The sequence below is a fragment of the Ruditapes philippinarum genome, unplaced genomic scaffold (genome assembly GCF_026571515.1).
Source record: "Ruditapes philippinarum isolate M1 unplaced genomic scaffold, ASM2657151v2 ctg1375_1_1_1_1, whole genome shotgun sequence".
NCBI classification, from domain to species: domain Eukaryota; kingdom Metazoa; phylum Mollusca; class Bivalvia; order Venerida; family Veneridae; genus Ruditapes; species Ruditapes philippinarum.
The window spans coordinates 473,543-486,956 of NW_026857788.1; the positions used below are offsets into that span (position 1 = coordinate 473,543).

Below are 13,414 nucleotides of genomic sequence, written 5' to 3' on the forward strand. Positions count from 1 at the left end.
TGTGACATAATGATGTTTATCACAAGCACACGGATATATACCTTCTTATAATATTTGATTAAATATATACATGTTAACTATTATAAAAATTCAACTATTACATTCAAACTATATTGCAATCCACACAACGCAACCTGTATATCTGATACTAGTGACTTTCTTTTTTCTCTAATATTTGTGTGTTCATTTGATACTTACCTCTTGAGATATATATGATACCTTGATAAGTATACTAGTTAATTTTTGTCTGTACATTTTATACTTACCTCTTGAGATATATAGGATACCTTGGTTAGTATACTAGTTAATGTTTGTCTGTATATTTCATACTTACCTCCTGAACAATATATGATACCTTGATAACTGTTTGTACATTTGATAAGTATACTAGTTAACATTTAAGACAAAATAACACCTCAAGAGACAAATTGTAAGTTAACATTTATTTTGTTATATTTGTTTTCTATATCTGATATAATTTATGTAGTTAATGTAAAATATTTCTAATGCATCTCTTCTTACTATATGAACGATGCTAAATTGGATATACTATTCTGTTAATATGTATTATACTTGTTTATGTATATATCTATGTTCACCTCTGTAAATATGTTATGCTCTTCAATATTGGAGGAAATAAAAGTATTTATTTATTTAATGTGACCAATGCAGTCAAAGCCATCTGATCATGTTCTGCACCATATTCCGTCCTCGGTATCGATTTCTAAATTTTCTCTATAATTAATAGTTTTGCCCAGGTTGAATGATGGACAAGTTTACTGGTGTTAGGTTCAATAGTTTTACTGCTTCTCTTGTTTTAGTATTCAGTTTTTCAAAGACCTGACCTAATTGGTAAACTTAGAACTTTTGCAGGTCTCACAGCGGCTTCATTTACTGACCAGTTTATTTGCAAGCACATTGCCTGAACTTCTATACAAACATTTGGCTTTGACTTTTTTCCTACTAGTATTATAGCCATCCTTTATTAATCTGTACATTTAATGGACAGCAGGCCTAGTATATTAGGCATCGGCTTCTTAAGCCAACAATTGTGGGTTCAAGTCGTACTGAGCTCATATGCACCAGTACAGTTGATTGCAAAAGCTTTATTCAACTTTAATGGCAATCAAATTAAAATAAACATGTGACATTTCAACTAAATGAAGCATATTGGTAATTTGCAAAAGCTTTTTTTTGGACATGTCAAAATGGTTTTGCAGAGCTTCAGTCTGTATCACAGTGAAATGGAAGTGTACTGTTCTCAATAACTGGGTGATAAATTCATACCTTATATGAAGTTAATGCATTTAGAATTAAGATAGAGCCCCCTCATTACTTGTGCTGAACAATCAAATGCAAAACAAGGAGTCTGGGAGAAAAGTTTGTTTGGGTTTTACGTCACACCAACACAGTAAAGGTCATTCGGCAATGTTCCAGCTTTACTGGTGAAGACCTTCGGTGCCCCTCCGTGCACTATTTCAGGCACTAACAGGCAGCTAAGTAGAACTACCATAACTAGCTTCCTCACATGAAAGAATCCAGTCCCGGTCAGGATTCGAACCCACAGCTGTGAGGGGCAAGTGGTTAGAAGTAAACGACCTTAACCACAGGGGAAAAGTACATCACCTATTATTCAGTAACAAGTTTCTGCTGATCTGTAGCTTTATCTTCGTTAACTGACATCATTTAAATGTTAAACCAATTGCCTGTTAATTAACTTTAAATCATTAAGAAAATATGGAACTCGTGAATGTCAGAACTTGGCATTTGGAGTGTTCAAAGTAATACCCTCCAAAGTTACTGTGTTTAAAAAGAATGATGACCTGTTGATAGGGCATTTATCAAACAAGTCGCAAGATTCAGTTTATATCAAAGACAGTTTTCTAAAATGACCCATTCAATCAACTGAAAACAGAATTAAAATGTTGAAAAGAATTTCTTTAAACTTGGTATCCTGTTAGAATAATGGCATATATTTCCAGTAAAAGAGGTGTTTCACTGATTTCATTTTAGAGTTATCTGCCCATGAATAAATATTTAATAGTTTGTGGTCATTTCAAGGGCAGATAACCTATACAGTTCATTAAAACCTTTAGCTTTGGAATATTTTTTCTTCTTTTTACTGTTGATCACAATACATAATAACATGCAATTCCATATTATTTGTTAAAATTTTACAGTTTGAATAAAGGGACTTTAAATTCTTCAAAATTGTGCTATTCTTTTTTTTTTAAAGGCCACAGGTTTAAAGGGGGAAAAGCAAATGAATCCAATTTTTTTTATAATTTTGCACACCGACTCAAATGGAAGTAAGCTATATGAAAATAAGAAAATATAAGGTATTGTAAATACAGCAATTATTATTTAAGCAAGTCAAATTCAGAGGCAGATAACTCCAAACGAGAATAATCCCAATTTTTTATTCCGCTTAAAATTGTTCTGTCATCATAATTATTCTAATAACATACCAAGTTTAAAGAAATTCTATTCAACAATTTTCATTTAGCCTAAATTTAAACTTCTGAAAACGTCTTTAATGGATTCATCTTGGGTAAAACCATTTTTGATACCTTAAAATACAACAATTTCAAACTCAAAGAACACAAATTCCCTTGTAATTAGATTTATTGAGAATATTTATTTATCATCAGGCTTGTTAAACACATATGTAAGACAACATTTTCCACAGTATTGTCTGTCGAAGTGGGATGCCATAAAGACGCCAGCTCCGCAATCTTCATTTGGGCATTCACGACGCAGGCGGGTGATCTTGCCGTTCTCATCAACCTGAAACAAAGGAATTTTTTTATTGTGAGCACCAAGTTAAAAAGATCACTTTTGACAAATCATATTTATTTATCCTTAAAGGGACTCCACTGAGGTTTAAAAGCCTAAAAACATAACATTGGAATTTCTTAAATAAATGAGCTGGAGCACTTTAAACAGATATATATGCAAAGATATTTAAGAACTATACTTTGAAATAAATTGAAAATCGTATATTTATGCTTTTCTTCTAAAGCCCGATATGAGTGAAAAGCGTTTAAACGCTTTTCGTTTACGGTCATTTTTTACAATTTGAATAATTATTCTGGAAAACCGAAGTGCGTTAATGATCTGAAATTTTGCACAAAGATTAGTGGCCTAGACCTATATCAAACAGTACATTTATCTGGAAAAAATATTTTCAGTCCCGTCATGTCAAAAAACCTCAGTGGAGTCCCTTTTAAAATTCTAATTAAGTTTGTACATGTAATTGTGAACTTTTTCAATCTTCCTGTAGGAAGACTTACCTTTTGGCATAATTATTAATAATTTATATTTAAAGCTCCCAGACCTTAAAGCTGAAAGTATTTATCTGAAAATTTGTATCAAAGACAAAACAACCTTACTGAAATATCGTAATGTCCTTTAGAAATTAGAATGAAAGTGTACATCCTTAATTGTTAGATAGTAATAATTGAATTTCATTTTATTCATGCAAGATTCAGTATGGCTTTCTTTTCATGAGATAATTTAACTACATCTTCAAACCTTAATGCCGCATCTTGGCAAACCTACCAATTTAAATCATTTGTAGAAATCACAAAGAACAGATAGGGTCCAAATACTTGACAAATTTTAAGCCTATTTATTTAGTTTCTAAACTAATGCTCATTTTGTATGATAAAGGGTAATAATATCCAACTGTTCATCCACAATTTCTGAACAACTTACTTCTTATTCTAACTTATATATTTTAAATAATACTTAATTTTTCAATATTCTATTTAACAGGCAATTCATCTGTAACTTATTTCAGAAGTAACACTTGAATACACTTAAATGATTATCTAATGGTCTGTATTTGTGAGTGTATGTACAATACTCTTCAATATAGCCAACAAAAGTGACACAGCACAAATGGCATTAGATAAAACAACGTTTTTCAAACACACCTTTACTGAATAATAAACTGCACCCAGGACTAATACAGCAGAGTTCAGTATCTTGCACCCTACTTACAGAGATAACCTAGCAAGCTCAGTCAAACTAATGTGGGGTGTTTTTTTTTTTGGCTGTTTAGTCACAAAGAAACTGTAAAAGCTGTATGAAAACTCTCCCTAATGACTCAAGATGCCCCGTATATGAAACTTTTTAAGGCACAGGAATGCATCTTCCATTTATTAGCTAATCGGCTTTTTCACATGAAAGAATGAAAAGATCCTGGCATAATTTGACCTATTCATGGTTATAGGCCAGGGATTTTAAACACTAGACCATAGCAGTGTCTAATTTTGTCTAAATGGAAAAAAGAAATCCTTCATACAGCACACAGTTTCAATTTTGAGGAAACAAGTAAATGTCTTACTTTGTAGTATTTAAGCACAGCAAGCTTGACCTTCTTTTTCTTGTGCTTGTTCTTCTTTGGGGTTGTGTAATTCTTCTTCTTGCGCTTTTTGGCACCTCCACGGAGACGGAGTACCAAATGGAGGGTTGATTCCTTCTGGATATTGTAGTCAGAGAGTGTGCGACCATCTTCCAACTGCTTTCCAGCAAAGATCAATCTCTGTTGGTCTGGAGGGATACCTGTAATAAATGGTTAAGATTACATATTTAATCAAGGTTTAAGACGCCTAATGCAGAAACTTCTTTCTGAAGAGTATTTATCATAAGCGAGAAAACAGGGTCTACATTGTTCAAACCTCATAGGTGACACACTGTTTCTTCTTCGATTTATGTTCTTACTACTTTTTAGTCAGGTCAAGACATATTTGTTTGAACAATCTTTTAAGAATTGACTATTAAATTACACTTTTTACATTTTTAGTGTGAAAATAAGGTAGCTTAACAATTCAAAATGATTATAATTCCAATTTTGCTCCTTTATGTTTTCGCAAATGTTGAGAAATGTAATCATTATCAGACAGTTTACTACTGATATTTTTGGAGCAGAAAAGCCCTACATACCTTCCGAACATTGAAGAATATAATAATTAAGATACAAAATCATCCATCAAAAGATGACCTAGATAAAAATTTATATGTATCAGCACAGAAAAGAATAATTATCATACCCTCCTTGTCCTGAATCTTAGCTTTTACATTCTCAATAGAATCACTGGGCTCAACCTGGAATACAAAAAGATAGTCAATGATCAACACTTTACAACATGGATCCAAGTAAGAATTTCACATTGCGCGTCTGTTTCTGGCTTTGCCTACATTTTAGGATCATATCTTAATGGCGGTTGATCATCTAACTTGTTTTCCTGTATAACTTTACAGTAATTACCAAGTTCTCTGCAAACTAATCTAATCTCACATGACGACTTTTTACAATTAGCAATGAGAGCAAATAAACATTTATGATTACATTTCAAATTTTGAATGTTAGAGGTCAATGGCCACAGAGAAATTTTCTGTGCCAAGGATCTAACTAGCAGCATTACTAATCCAATGCTCTTACAAAGAATTTCACAGTAAACTTCATTATGTCAAGAATAAAATGCATCAAACTTCAAAACTCCATTTAGACTAAGACAAGTTTATCAACTTAGACTGCATACATTGTCTTATGATAATGCAACAAACTCTAAATCTAGTCTCTCTTAACTGGACCGGACATGGTTGACATAACCCTATACATGAACAGCACTGATGCCAGTAGATAGTTGTTCGAGTATGTAACTGGTAAAAAAGAAACAGTCAATGTATAACTGGTCAGTCAGTCAAAGTGTAACTGGTCAAACCCTACTGACTGAATCGGTCAAAATCTACAAACACTTTTTTTTTTGCCTGTTAATTTTTTTTTTAATTTTGTTGAAATTATATCTTATAATATTTAACAAGATCAGCCCAGATAATGTCCATGTTAAACTTCATGTTTACACTTTTCTCTAAAGAAAACTTACCTCAAGGGTAATAGTCTTGCCCGTAAGGGTCTTCACAAAAATCTGCATGATTACCACTTCTGAAATCATAAATAAAAATCATAATTACTATCATGTCTGTTGTCAGTAATGTTAATATCGCAAATTATGAGAAATTGTGTAAATAACTTAACTGTATCTTTATTTCTTCACAATGTACTTAAGTAAACTGCTTCGGTTTTTTCACAGACACTTGGGGTTTGGAGCTCAAAACGCCTTTAAAATCCAAATAAAATGCATATTTGTCAATCCCAGCACATGTACTGATCATATATATCAAAAAAACTTAATATAAGCCGTTTTGAAAAAAATTCATATTTCAACATCTATAATAATACACAAGATAAAAATGTTCGCCGGAAAAAATCCGCACCCCTACCGTCATAATCACCATGTATTTTATTCCATTTCCAATATTTTCACATAATTCTTTGGTCCATCGACACAGAAGATATAATTCTTCACGATGATGGTCAATTTTTAACTTCAACGGTAATATAAACAACGCAACAGCCGAAATAAATATCAAGATTATCGCCGTTTTCCTTCAATGACATTATCTTTCGATAAATTCAAACGTGCCAGTCGGCTATGACCGAAGCCATCCGATAATGTGGCCCCAGCTTTGCCGTGTGCAAAATGCGCAGCGCTTTTAAGTTTGGGAACCACATAATCGGATGGCTTCGGTCATAGCCGACTGGACTCATTTAAACGCTTGCATTTGAATTAGCCAATCAGATTTCGCGCACTGTATGGCGGCCATTTGTATATCGGCTGTACAAGGAATTTAATTAAATGAGAGGATTTAATCATGACTTTTGGGATGTGACAGTTCAATTATTTTGTTAAAAGGTATTTATTTTTTAGTTTTGTTCATAAATAGGTCAAAATTAATGTAAATACACGCTGTTTTAATTAAATTCATTAGATCTAAATCGATGTCTAATGTCAATTTTTTTGCTACACGATTTTGCAAAGATCTGTTAAGACCTAACGTAACATGGAAAATGTAAAATATCAGATTAATGAATGATAAACATGAAATAGGTTACGTATAGGTCTTATAATTAGGACTATTATTATAGATGTTGAAATATGAAATTTTTTCAAAACGGCTTATATTTAGCAACCCCGATCGATAGATAAATCAATGGCTTATCAGCTGGAATTCTGGAGAAATCCACCACCTATCTTCACTCTTTTAAACATTAAAAATTTATTTCTTGAAAGATTTTTTAAAACTTTACATCAAAAGAAAGCATAATAAATTCTCTTTAAAATCATGTAAAATTTGTTTATTATGGTTTAACTAATCAATCAGATTCCTTATCTGAAGTCGAGAAAATCGGTAATTTTCACACATACGGCCGATAATTAACACGACTGCTAATTGTAAAATGGTCATGTGTTTACATTCTATATGCGACCTATATACACTCGTTTGACATGAATGAATCACGCATCATTCGAAAGATGATTGGATAAGCTTTCTGGTGCTATTTTTATATTTAACATATGACCCCTCTGTGCCGAGAAATAGTCCGCTAAAGTCAATGTGATTTATGCACCTGACTTTTTGGAAAATGTTGAATATAAAAATATATTAATATTCTTCACTTTCTAAAGATTAATTTGATATATAAATCATTATTCTGCGCCTACGATAAGCTTGTCACATCCGCTCGTAAAAATAACAATATGCTAATTTTGACCCGCGTGACCCGCCGGCCGCCATTTTCGAATACTCGATAAATATGAATCGTATACAAATGAAAACTAGAACGCCAATTATGCTAGTTTTACTTGCGTTAAACGCCGATTTATTGAAGTTTTAGGTAGGTAATATAATTGTTTTTTAATCTATAATTTAATTAGCAAAAGTTATGACCATTAAATAAAGGAAATTCTATGTTTTATCGTAACCTAAACAGCCCGAAATTCATTCCGCTGTTTGTTGAATCGGTAGTTGGGGAAAATTGAATAAGTCTGAATGTTTGTTTGTATTATTCATGTCATTTACGTATAATTATGATGTCAAAAATATATTTGAGATAAATTGTTTTGAATTGTGACATTTTCAACCATGCAGGGTCGCATGACGTAAATAATTCAATCTGGTTAGTTGTTGTTGTTGTTCGTGCATCGGTAAGAAAGAAAGTGTCTTGTAAAAATCAGGCCTTCTTGATCACTCTCATTTGATTTTATCATATATTTTCAAACGTATGTTTGAAAGTATTCAGGTTATGATAAATTATGAATGAATATTTCAAAGAAATAAAAAAATGTTAGTTTCTAAACTAGAGCCCAAGTAGATCTAGTCTTGTAGTCAATGTAGATCTATAAAAAAAATCTACATCTGATTATGACTTGCAGATTTCCTTTACCTATATAGTATGAACTATGATTTATTGTTAGATTTCACAAATAGAAAATTTGTTTTCTAGAAATTCTTTGTTGATCACTTGAAAACTTTTTTTTATTTCAGTTATGGTACACAGCAGCTGCTAATTATCATTATGTCTACACTGGGAACATTTTCCGATTTGGCGGGCAGAACAGAACATAGTATATGGTCCTCTGCCAAAAGTTACCGACATTACTAATGGACTTTGCTAAAAGCCTTCTGCGATAAACATGGATACAAAATAGAGAAAAACAGAATCCCTAAAGAAAGCCAAACACGGCAAAATTGAAAATGTTGCAGGCTCGGTTTGATTGAACCCGTTTATAGACGGTACTGGAAATTGCAAGTTACTGTCCATGCCCCCTAGCACCAGCTTAAGCAGAATTCAACATTTAAACACGAAAATGGTGAAATTTTGAAATTAGAAACATCCGTAGATGTGTTCATACAAGCCTGCTCAATTTGCTAACATTCTTGCTGAAATAAATCGTCAAAAGTGGCTTCAATTGTAAACAAAGTATTTAAAAAATCAGAAAAGTAAACTACTTCATCAGAAGAAGGTGAAAAGAGTTTAAAATGTGACTGACTTGCTGAAAAAACAATTTTGAACGTCCCAAGTTAAAATGTACTGCTATCAGTACTTATTCCCTATCCCCAATCTTGTCAACTGTGGTTCATTCGTGAACATAACGAAATTGAAACAATTTATTATATACAGCAAGTTTGATGCCACTTTTTTCTGTTTAATTTAAAGAAAAATATTAACTTTGGATGAAACTGATCTACAATTGTAAAGTGTTTTAAACATCAAACAGTTAGCACTATATGACAGTTGTGACAATTTTAAGATAATGCTATGACTGTTAAACAATTTATGTTATGATTATAAAATAATTACTGAAAAATATACTTGTCATTACTAGACTTTTAGAGTGGTACAAACTTTAGAATAATCATTAATCATTTACTGACAGTGATTATAATATGCATTTATTGATGATTCACTGTCATATATTCTTTAAAAGATAGATATAATTGATTTGAAAATGAAATGAATCACTGTGTATGATTTAATCTTGTTATCGGTGTTGTGAAAATAAAATTGAAAAAAAAAAGATATTTTTTCATTATGAATTTCATGAATATTTCTTTCAGTATAGTCAATATTGTTTTTCACACATTAAAACAGAGTGCAGAAATGGAACTACACTAAAAATTCTATAAGTTTGGCAAGTTTGATTACACTATCTTAAAAAATAAAAAAGTTATGACATTTTTAATAAAAATTTCGCTTTGCTCGGGTCCGCGAACTCGAATCATTTTCCTATATAATATATAGGTACAATCTTCCAGAAAATTACGACATTTCACAAACTTCAAACCTTCATAACTTTTTTGTTTTTCAAGATATTTTCAAAATTTAAAATGTTCTAAGTTAGTCTATTTTAATTCTATCATTAAAACACACTTAAAAGACATTGTAATAAAGTTGAAATTTTAACGATTCAGAGTCAACTCGTCCCCTGGTCAACTCGTCCCCTGGTCAACTCGTCACCTTTTTGGTCAACTCGTCCCCTCGTCAACTCGTCCCCAACTCGTCCCCCCCCCCCCAATAAATTATCATAGACTGTTAAAATAATACATTATAAAATTACTGAATTTGACATATTTTGACGCTTTTTGTATGCGAATATTTGGAGGTTTTTTTTTGTTGTTAATTAAATATATCATGACACGTGCCTTTGGTTATTAAAGTAAACACATAGTAATTTGATAACAGGATTAAAGACACATTTGCCTCTGTGGTTGGATACGTATATACATATTAAAAGAACGCGTGTCTTTAATTAGAAATTATACAAATCGCGTGAAAATCGTGCCAAAGGTTGTTATATAAAATTTTATTTTCCAAAAGTCGACTTTGTTTTTGATGGTGTATGGTCAAATATGTGAAAATGTTGAATTAAATACAATTAATACATTCAATATGTTGACTTGTATTATACAAGAAATTCTGGAACTCGGTTTTATACAGCTCCTCTTTGAGATCAATTTAAAGATTTATTTATGGAAATTTAATATTAATCTTTACTTATTATTAGATGGCAATTTGAATATTTAGTAATTACTTTATGTTTTCAATTAGTTAATATCCACGGCAAATATCATTGTACGGATTTTTTATTTAAAAAATATAATGAAAAAAAAAAAATACTAACTCTTTCAAAAGGCATGTATGTTTATACAACTCCTATGATAATGGACCATAATATTACAATGAAATTCAATTTTAAAAAAATCAGAAACAATTGACAATTTCACAACAAACAATTATCATGTTTTTAATTGACACGATCCTTCTATAATGAGATCAATACGCACCGACATAAAGTTTTTAGCACTTCCAATTTCTGTTAATCTGTCGTCAGTCTTTAATCCATTCAGGGAGGAGGTAAAAATCAAAGAGTTGGACCTAATTTTAGTTTTAATTATCATTAAAACTCCGATTAATTAAACATTAATTGAATGTTTGCAAACTTACCTGTCTTTGTAATTTTACATCAAAGCTATGCACGTGGGTTAGATAAAGATCATTAAAATTTAACGTAAAAAAGACGTTATTTTATTAATATTTCGATATCAATGAAATTCATTATAAATTTTACATAAAACGTACTATTTAAAGACATTGATTTACAACATAATAGTGACGAATAGAGCGAACGTAGGGGACGAGTTGACCATATTAGGGACGAGTTGACTCTTTGAGGACGAGTTGACCAAAAGTAGGGGACGAGTTGACCAAAAAGGTGACGAGTTGACCAGAGGACAAGTTGACTAGGGGACGAGTTGACCGGATTGCATTTTAACTGGGGTTGCTATTATATTTAGTTTTTTTGATATATATGATCAGTACATGTGCTGGGATTGACAAATATGCATTTTATTTGGATTTTAAAAGCGTTTTGAGCTCCAAACCCCAAGTGTCTGTGGGTTTTTTTAAACATAGAGAAATAATGAAGCACCAGCCTTTGGAATACAAAACTTTCACTTCACAAGAGAAAACTTCAAACTCAAATAGGATAATACATCTAAAGACTTGCTACGTTAAGCTAGCATCAAAACTCTTTAAAATTAACACAAATGTGGAAAATTAGGAAGAGTTTAATAAACCTGGTATTAGTTAATTTTAAAAAAAAAAAAAAGCATTTTATAACAGAAAATATCGATACCCGAAATTATTATGTATAGAGGCGATTTCTTGGATAAGACGTACTAAAATTCAGTTTCACTAGTGCATAAGTGACACGAAAACTTTTGATGACAGAAAAAACCAGTATCCGTTTAAAACATTGCCGCAAATTGTTATGGTTATGTTATTTTTTTGAAATTGAACAAATCTGTAGATAATGAGTTTCGGACCAAACCACGTGGGGGAATTTTCAAGAATTGAAGGAAAGTCTTAACTTAAATCAAACTTAATGACTTAACATGTCGTGCAAATAATAACTTCATAGCATCTTTTATGAATGTTGATGACTATTGAAGTGTGTTAAGCTCACACAATAAGCAAAAAATGTGACAGCGAAATATCATACCATGCAACTATGGCGGCTAGACACGGAAAAGGAAGTCATTGTAGCGCATGCGTAAGTCAACACTCTGTTTACACGAAAGAAATAAAAGCACCACGAAGAAATTGCAAAAACTTGTTTTGTGACGAATTACACTATCTCTTTTATTGTTCAAATTTTGTTGATAGTTGACCAAAATTTATTAAACTGTATTATAATAGGTATCCTAATACATTGAAATTTGAAGATCTTATGAATAGTGAAAACGAATCAAGCCATGCTTTATTTTGTAAAGAAATAACTACAACATGCAAATAATAAGTATATGTTGTATGATTACAGTAGTCTCCTAGAAAATTTTGTTAATGAAGCATAAATTTCGGTTATTATCAAGAATCTAGTCATATCTTCATTTTGTTTTATGGGTACAATATAATTGTCCATCATTCTCCTGTCTTTTATGTATCTTTTTATGTATATATTTTTTGTGTGTTCCAGTTGTTACATCAGGTACGTATTTTTATGGAGATTACTTCACAATTCTCGGCCAAAAATGACGAGTGTAATAGGGGTGGTTTGGTGCAATTCAAATATAACTATCCGAGTCCTCGAGGGTTAAGTTAGTTCTATTTTAACAACAGCTGTAAAGTTATTACGTTTATATACCAATTTAATTTTTAATAACTGTACTGTAAGGTTGTTACATTAAGTAAAGGTACAAACAACACTTTGAAATAAGTATATAACAATATGTAAATATAAAGTGAAATAAAATAGAAACAATGCATTACATTAATTATTATTATATGTTATGTTCTAATTTAGAACATAATCAATTACATGTCTAGTGGCCAATTTATTTCTTTAAACTTAAAACAGTCCTTAAATATTATATATATTATATATATATATATATTACACTTTAAACAATACACAATACATTACATGTAACTTACCATTTGAGGGATAAGTGTAGTACAACAATTTAACCACTTACAACTTTTTTCTATCACACCAGTAACTGTTAACTGTAAGGTTAAATATTAATAATAATAAAAGATGATAGGTGACTTAATAAATACATGTTATTTTGAAACATATACTTATTTACAAATTTTACAATTAATGTAATTATACCAAAATAGAACAGAATTACAATAATGCAATTCTTCATATTTACAATAAAGCATTTAGCAGTAGTCAGGATAAATACATACCAACTTAAAAATAAAGAATTTAACCACCAAAAAAAAACTATTTTTTTACCAACTTTTTTACAACAACAAAGACATATCAATTTTTGATACTATACAGTAAACACGTATGAAGATTTTGTGCTCTATTGTGTGCACATTATACATGTAATACACCCCTGATGAAGGCATAATACGCCGAAATTATAAACAAATTTTTATATATAAGTAAATGTAATAGTTAAAATACATGAAACAAGTTAGTTACGAGGATATAACACTGGCTGGGGCGGCACCAAGGGATGTTTCTGCTAAAAAATAGCGAGGCCG

At 31.1% G+C, this 13,414-nt stretch overlaps 1 protein-coding gene across 2 annotated transcripts; it reads right to left on the bottom strand.

Annotated features, from left to right (window-relative positions):
- Positions 1-2,607: 2,607 nt before the first annotated feature.
- LOC132751050 (ubiquitin-ribosomal protein eS31 fusion protein) lies at positions 2,608-12,007 on the bottom strand. Of its 2 annotated transcripts, XM_060741155.1 has the most exons (5): positions 11,916-12,007; positions 5,895-5,953; positions 5,058-5,112; positions 4,352-4,569; positions 2,608-2,787 (listed from the first exon to the last, which is right to left on the bottom strand). In XM_060741155.1, the coding sequence occupies exons 2-5, from the start codon at positions 5,940-5,942 to the stop codon at positions 2,638-2,640; spliced, it is 471 nt and encodes a 156-aa protein (XP_060597138.1). In that variant the 5' UTR covers positions 5,943-5,953; positions 11,916-12,007; the 3' UTR covers positions 2,608-2,637. The 2 variants fall into 2 exon arrangements, with proteins under 2 accessions (XP_060597138.1, XP_060597137.1); XM_060741154.1 differs by lacking the exon at positions 11,916-12,007 and having other exon boundaries at positions 5,895-5,963.
- Between the last annotated feature and the right edge of the window lie 1,407 nt (positions 12,008-13,414).

Bases quoted from the DNA above. Each gene is read 5' to 3' on its own strand.
- LOC132751050 (XM_060741154.1), bottom strand. From the start codon at position 5,963: ATGATTTCAGAAGTGGTAATCATGCAGATTTTTGTGAAGACCCTTACG. The intron at 5,113-5,894 runs GTAAGTTTTCTT...TTTGTATTCCAG, and splicing joins GCAAGACTATTACCCTTGAG to GTTGAGCCCAGTGATTCTAT. The intron at 2,788-4,351 runs GTAAGACATTTA...CCTTTGTTTCAG, and splicing joins CTGTGCTTAAATACTACAAA to GTTGATGAGAACGGCAAGAT.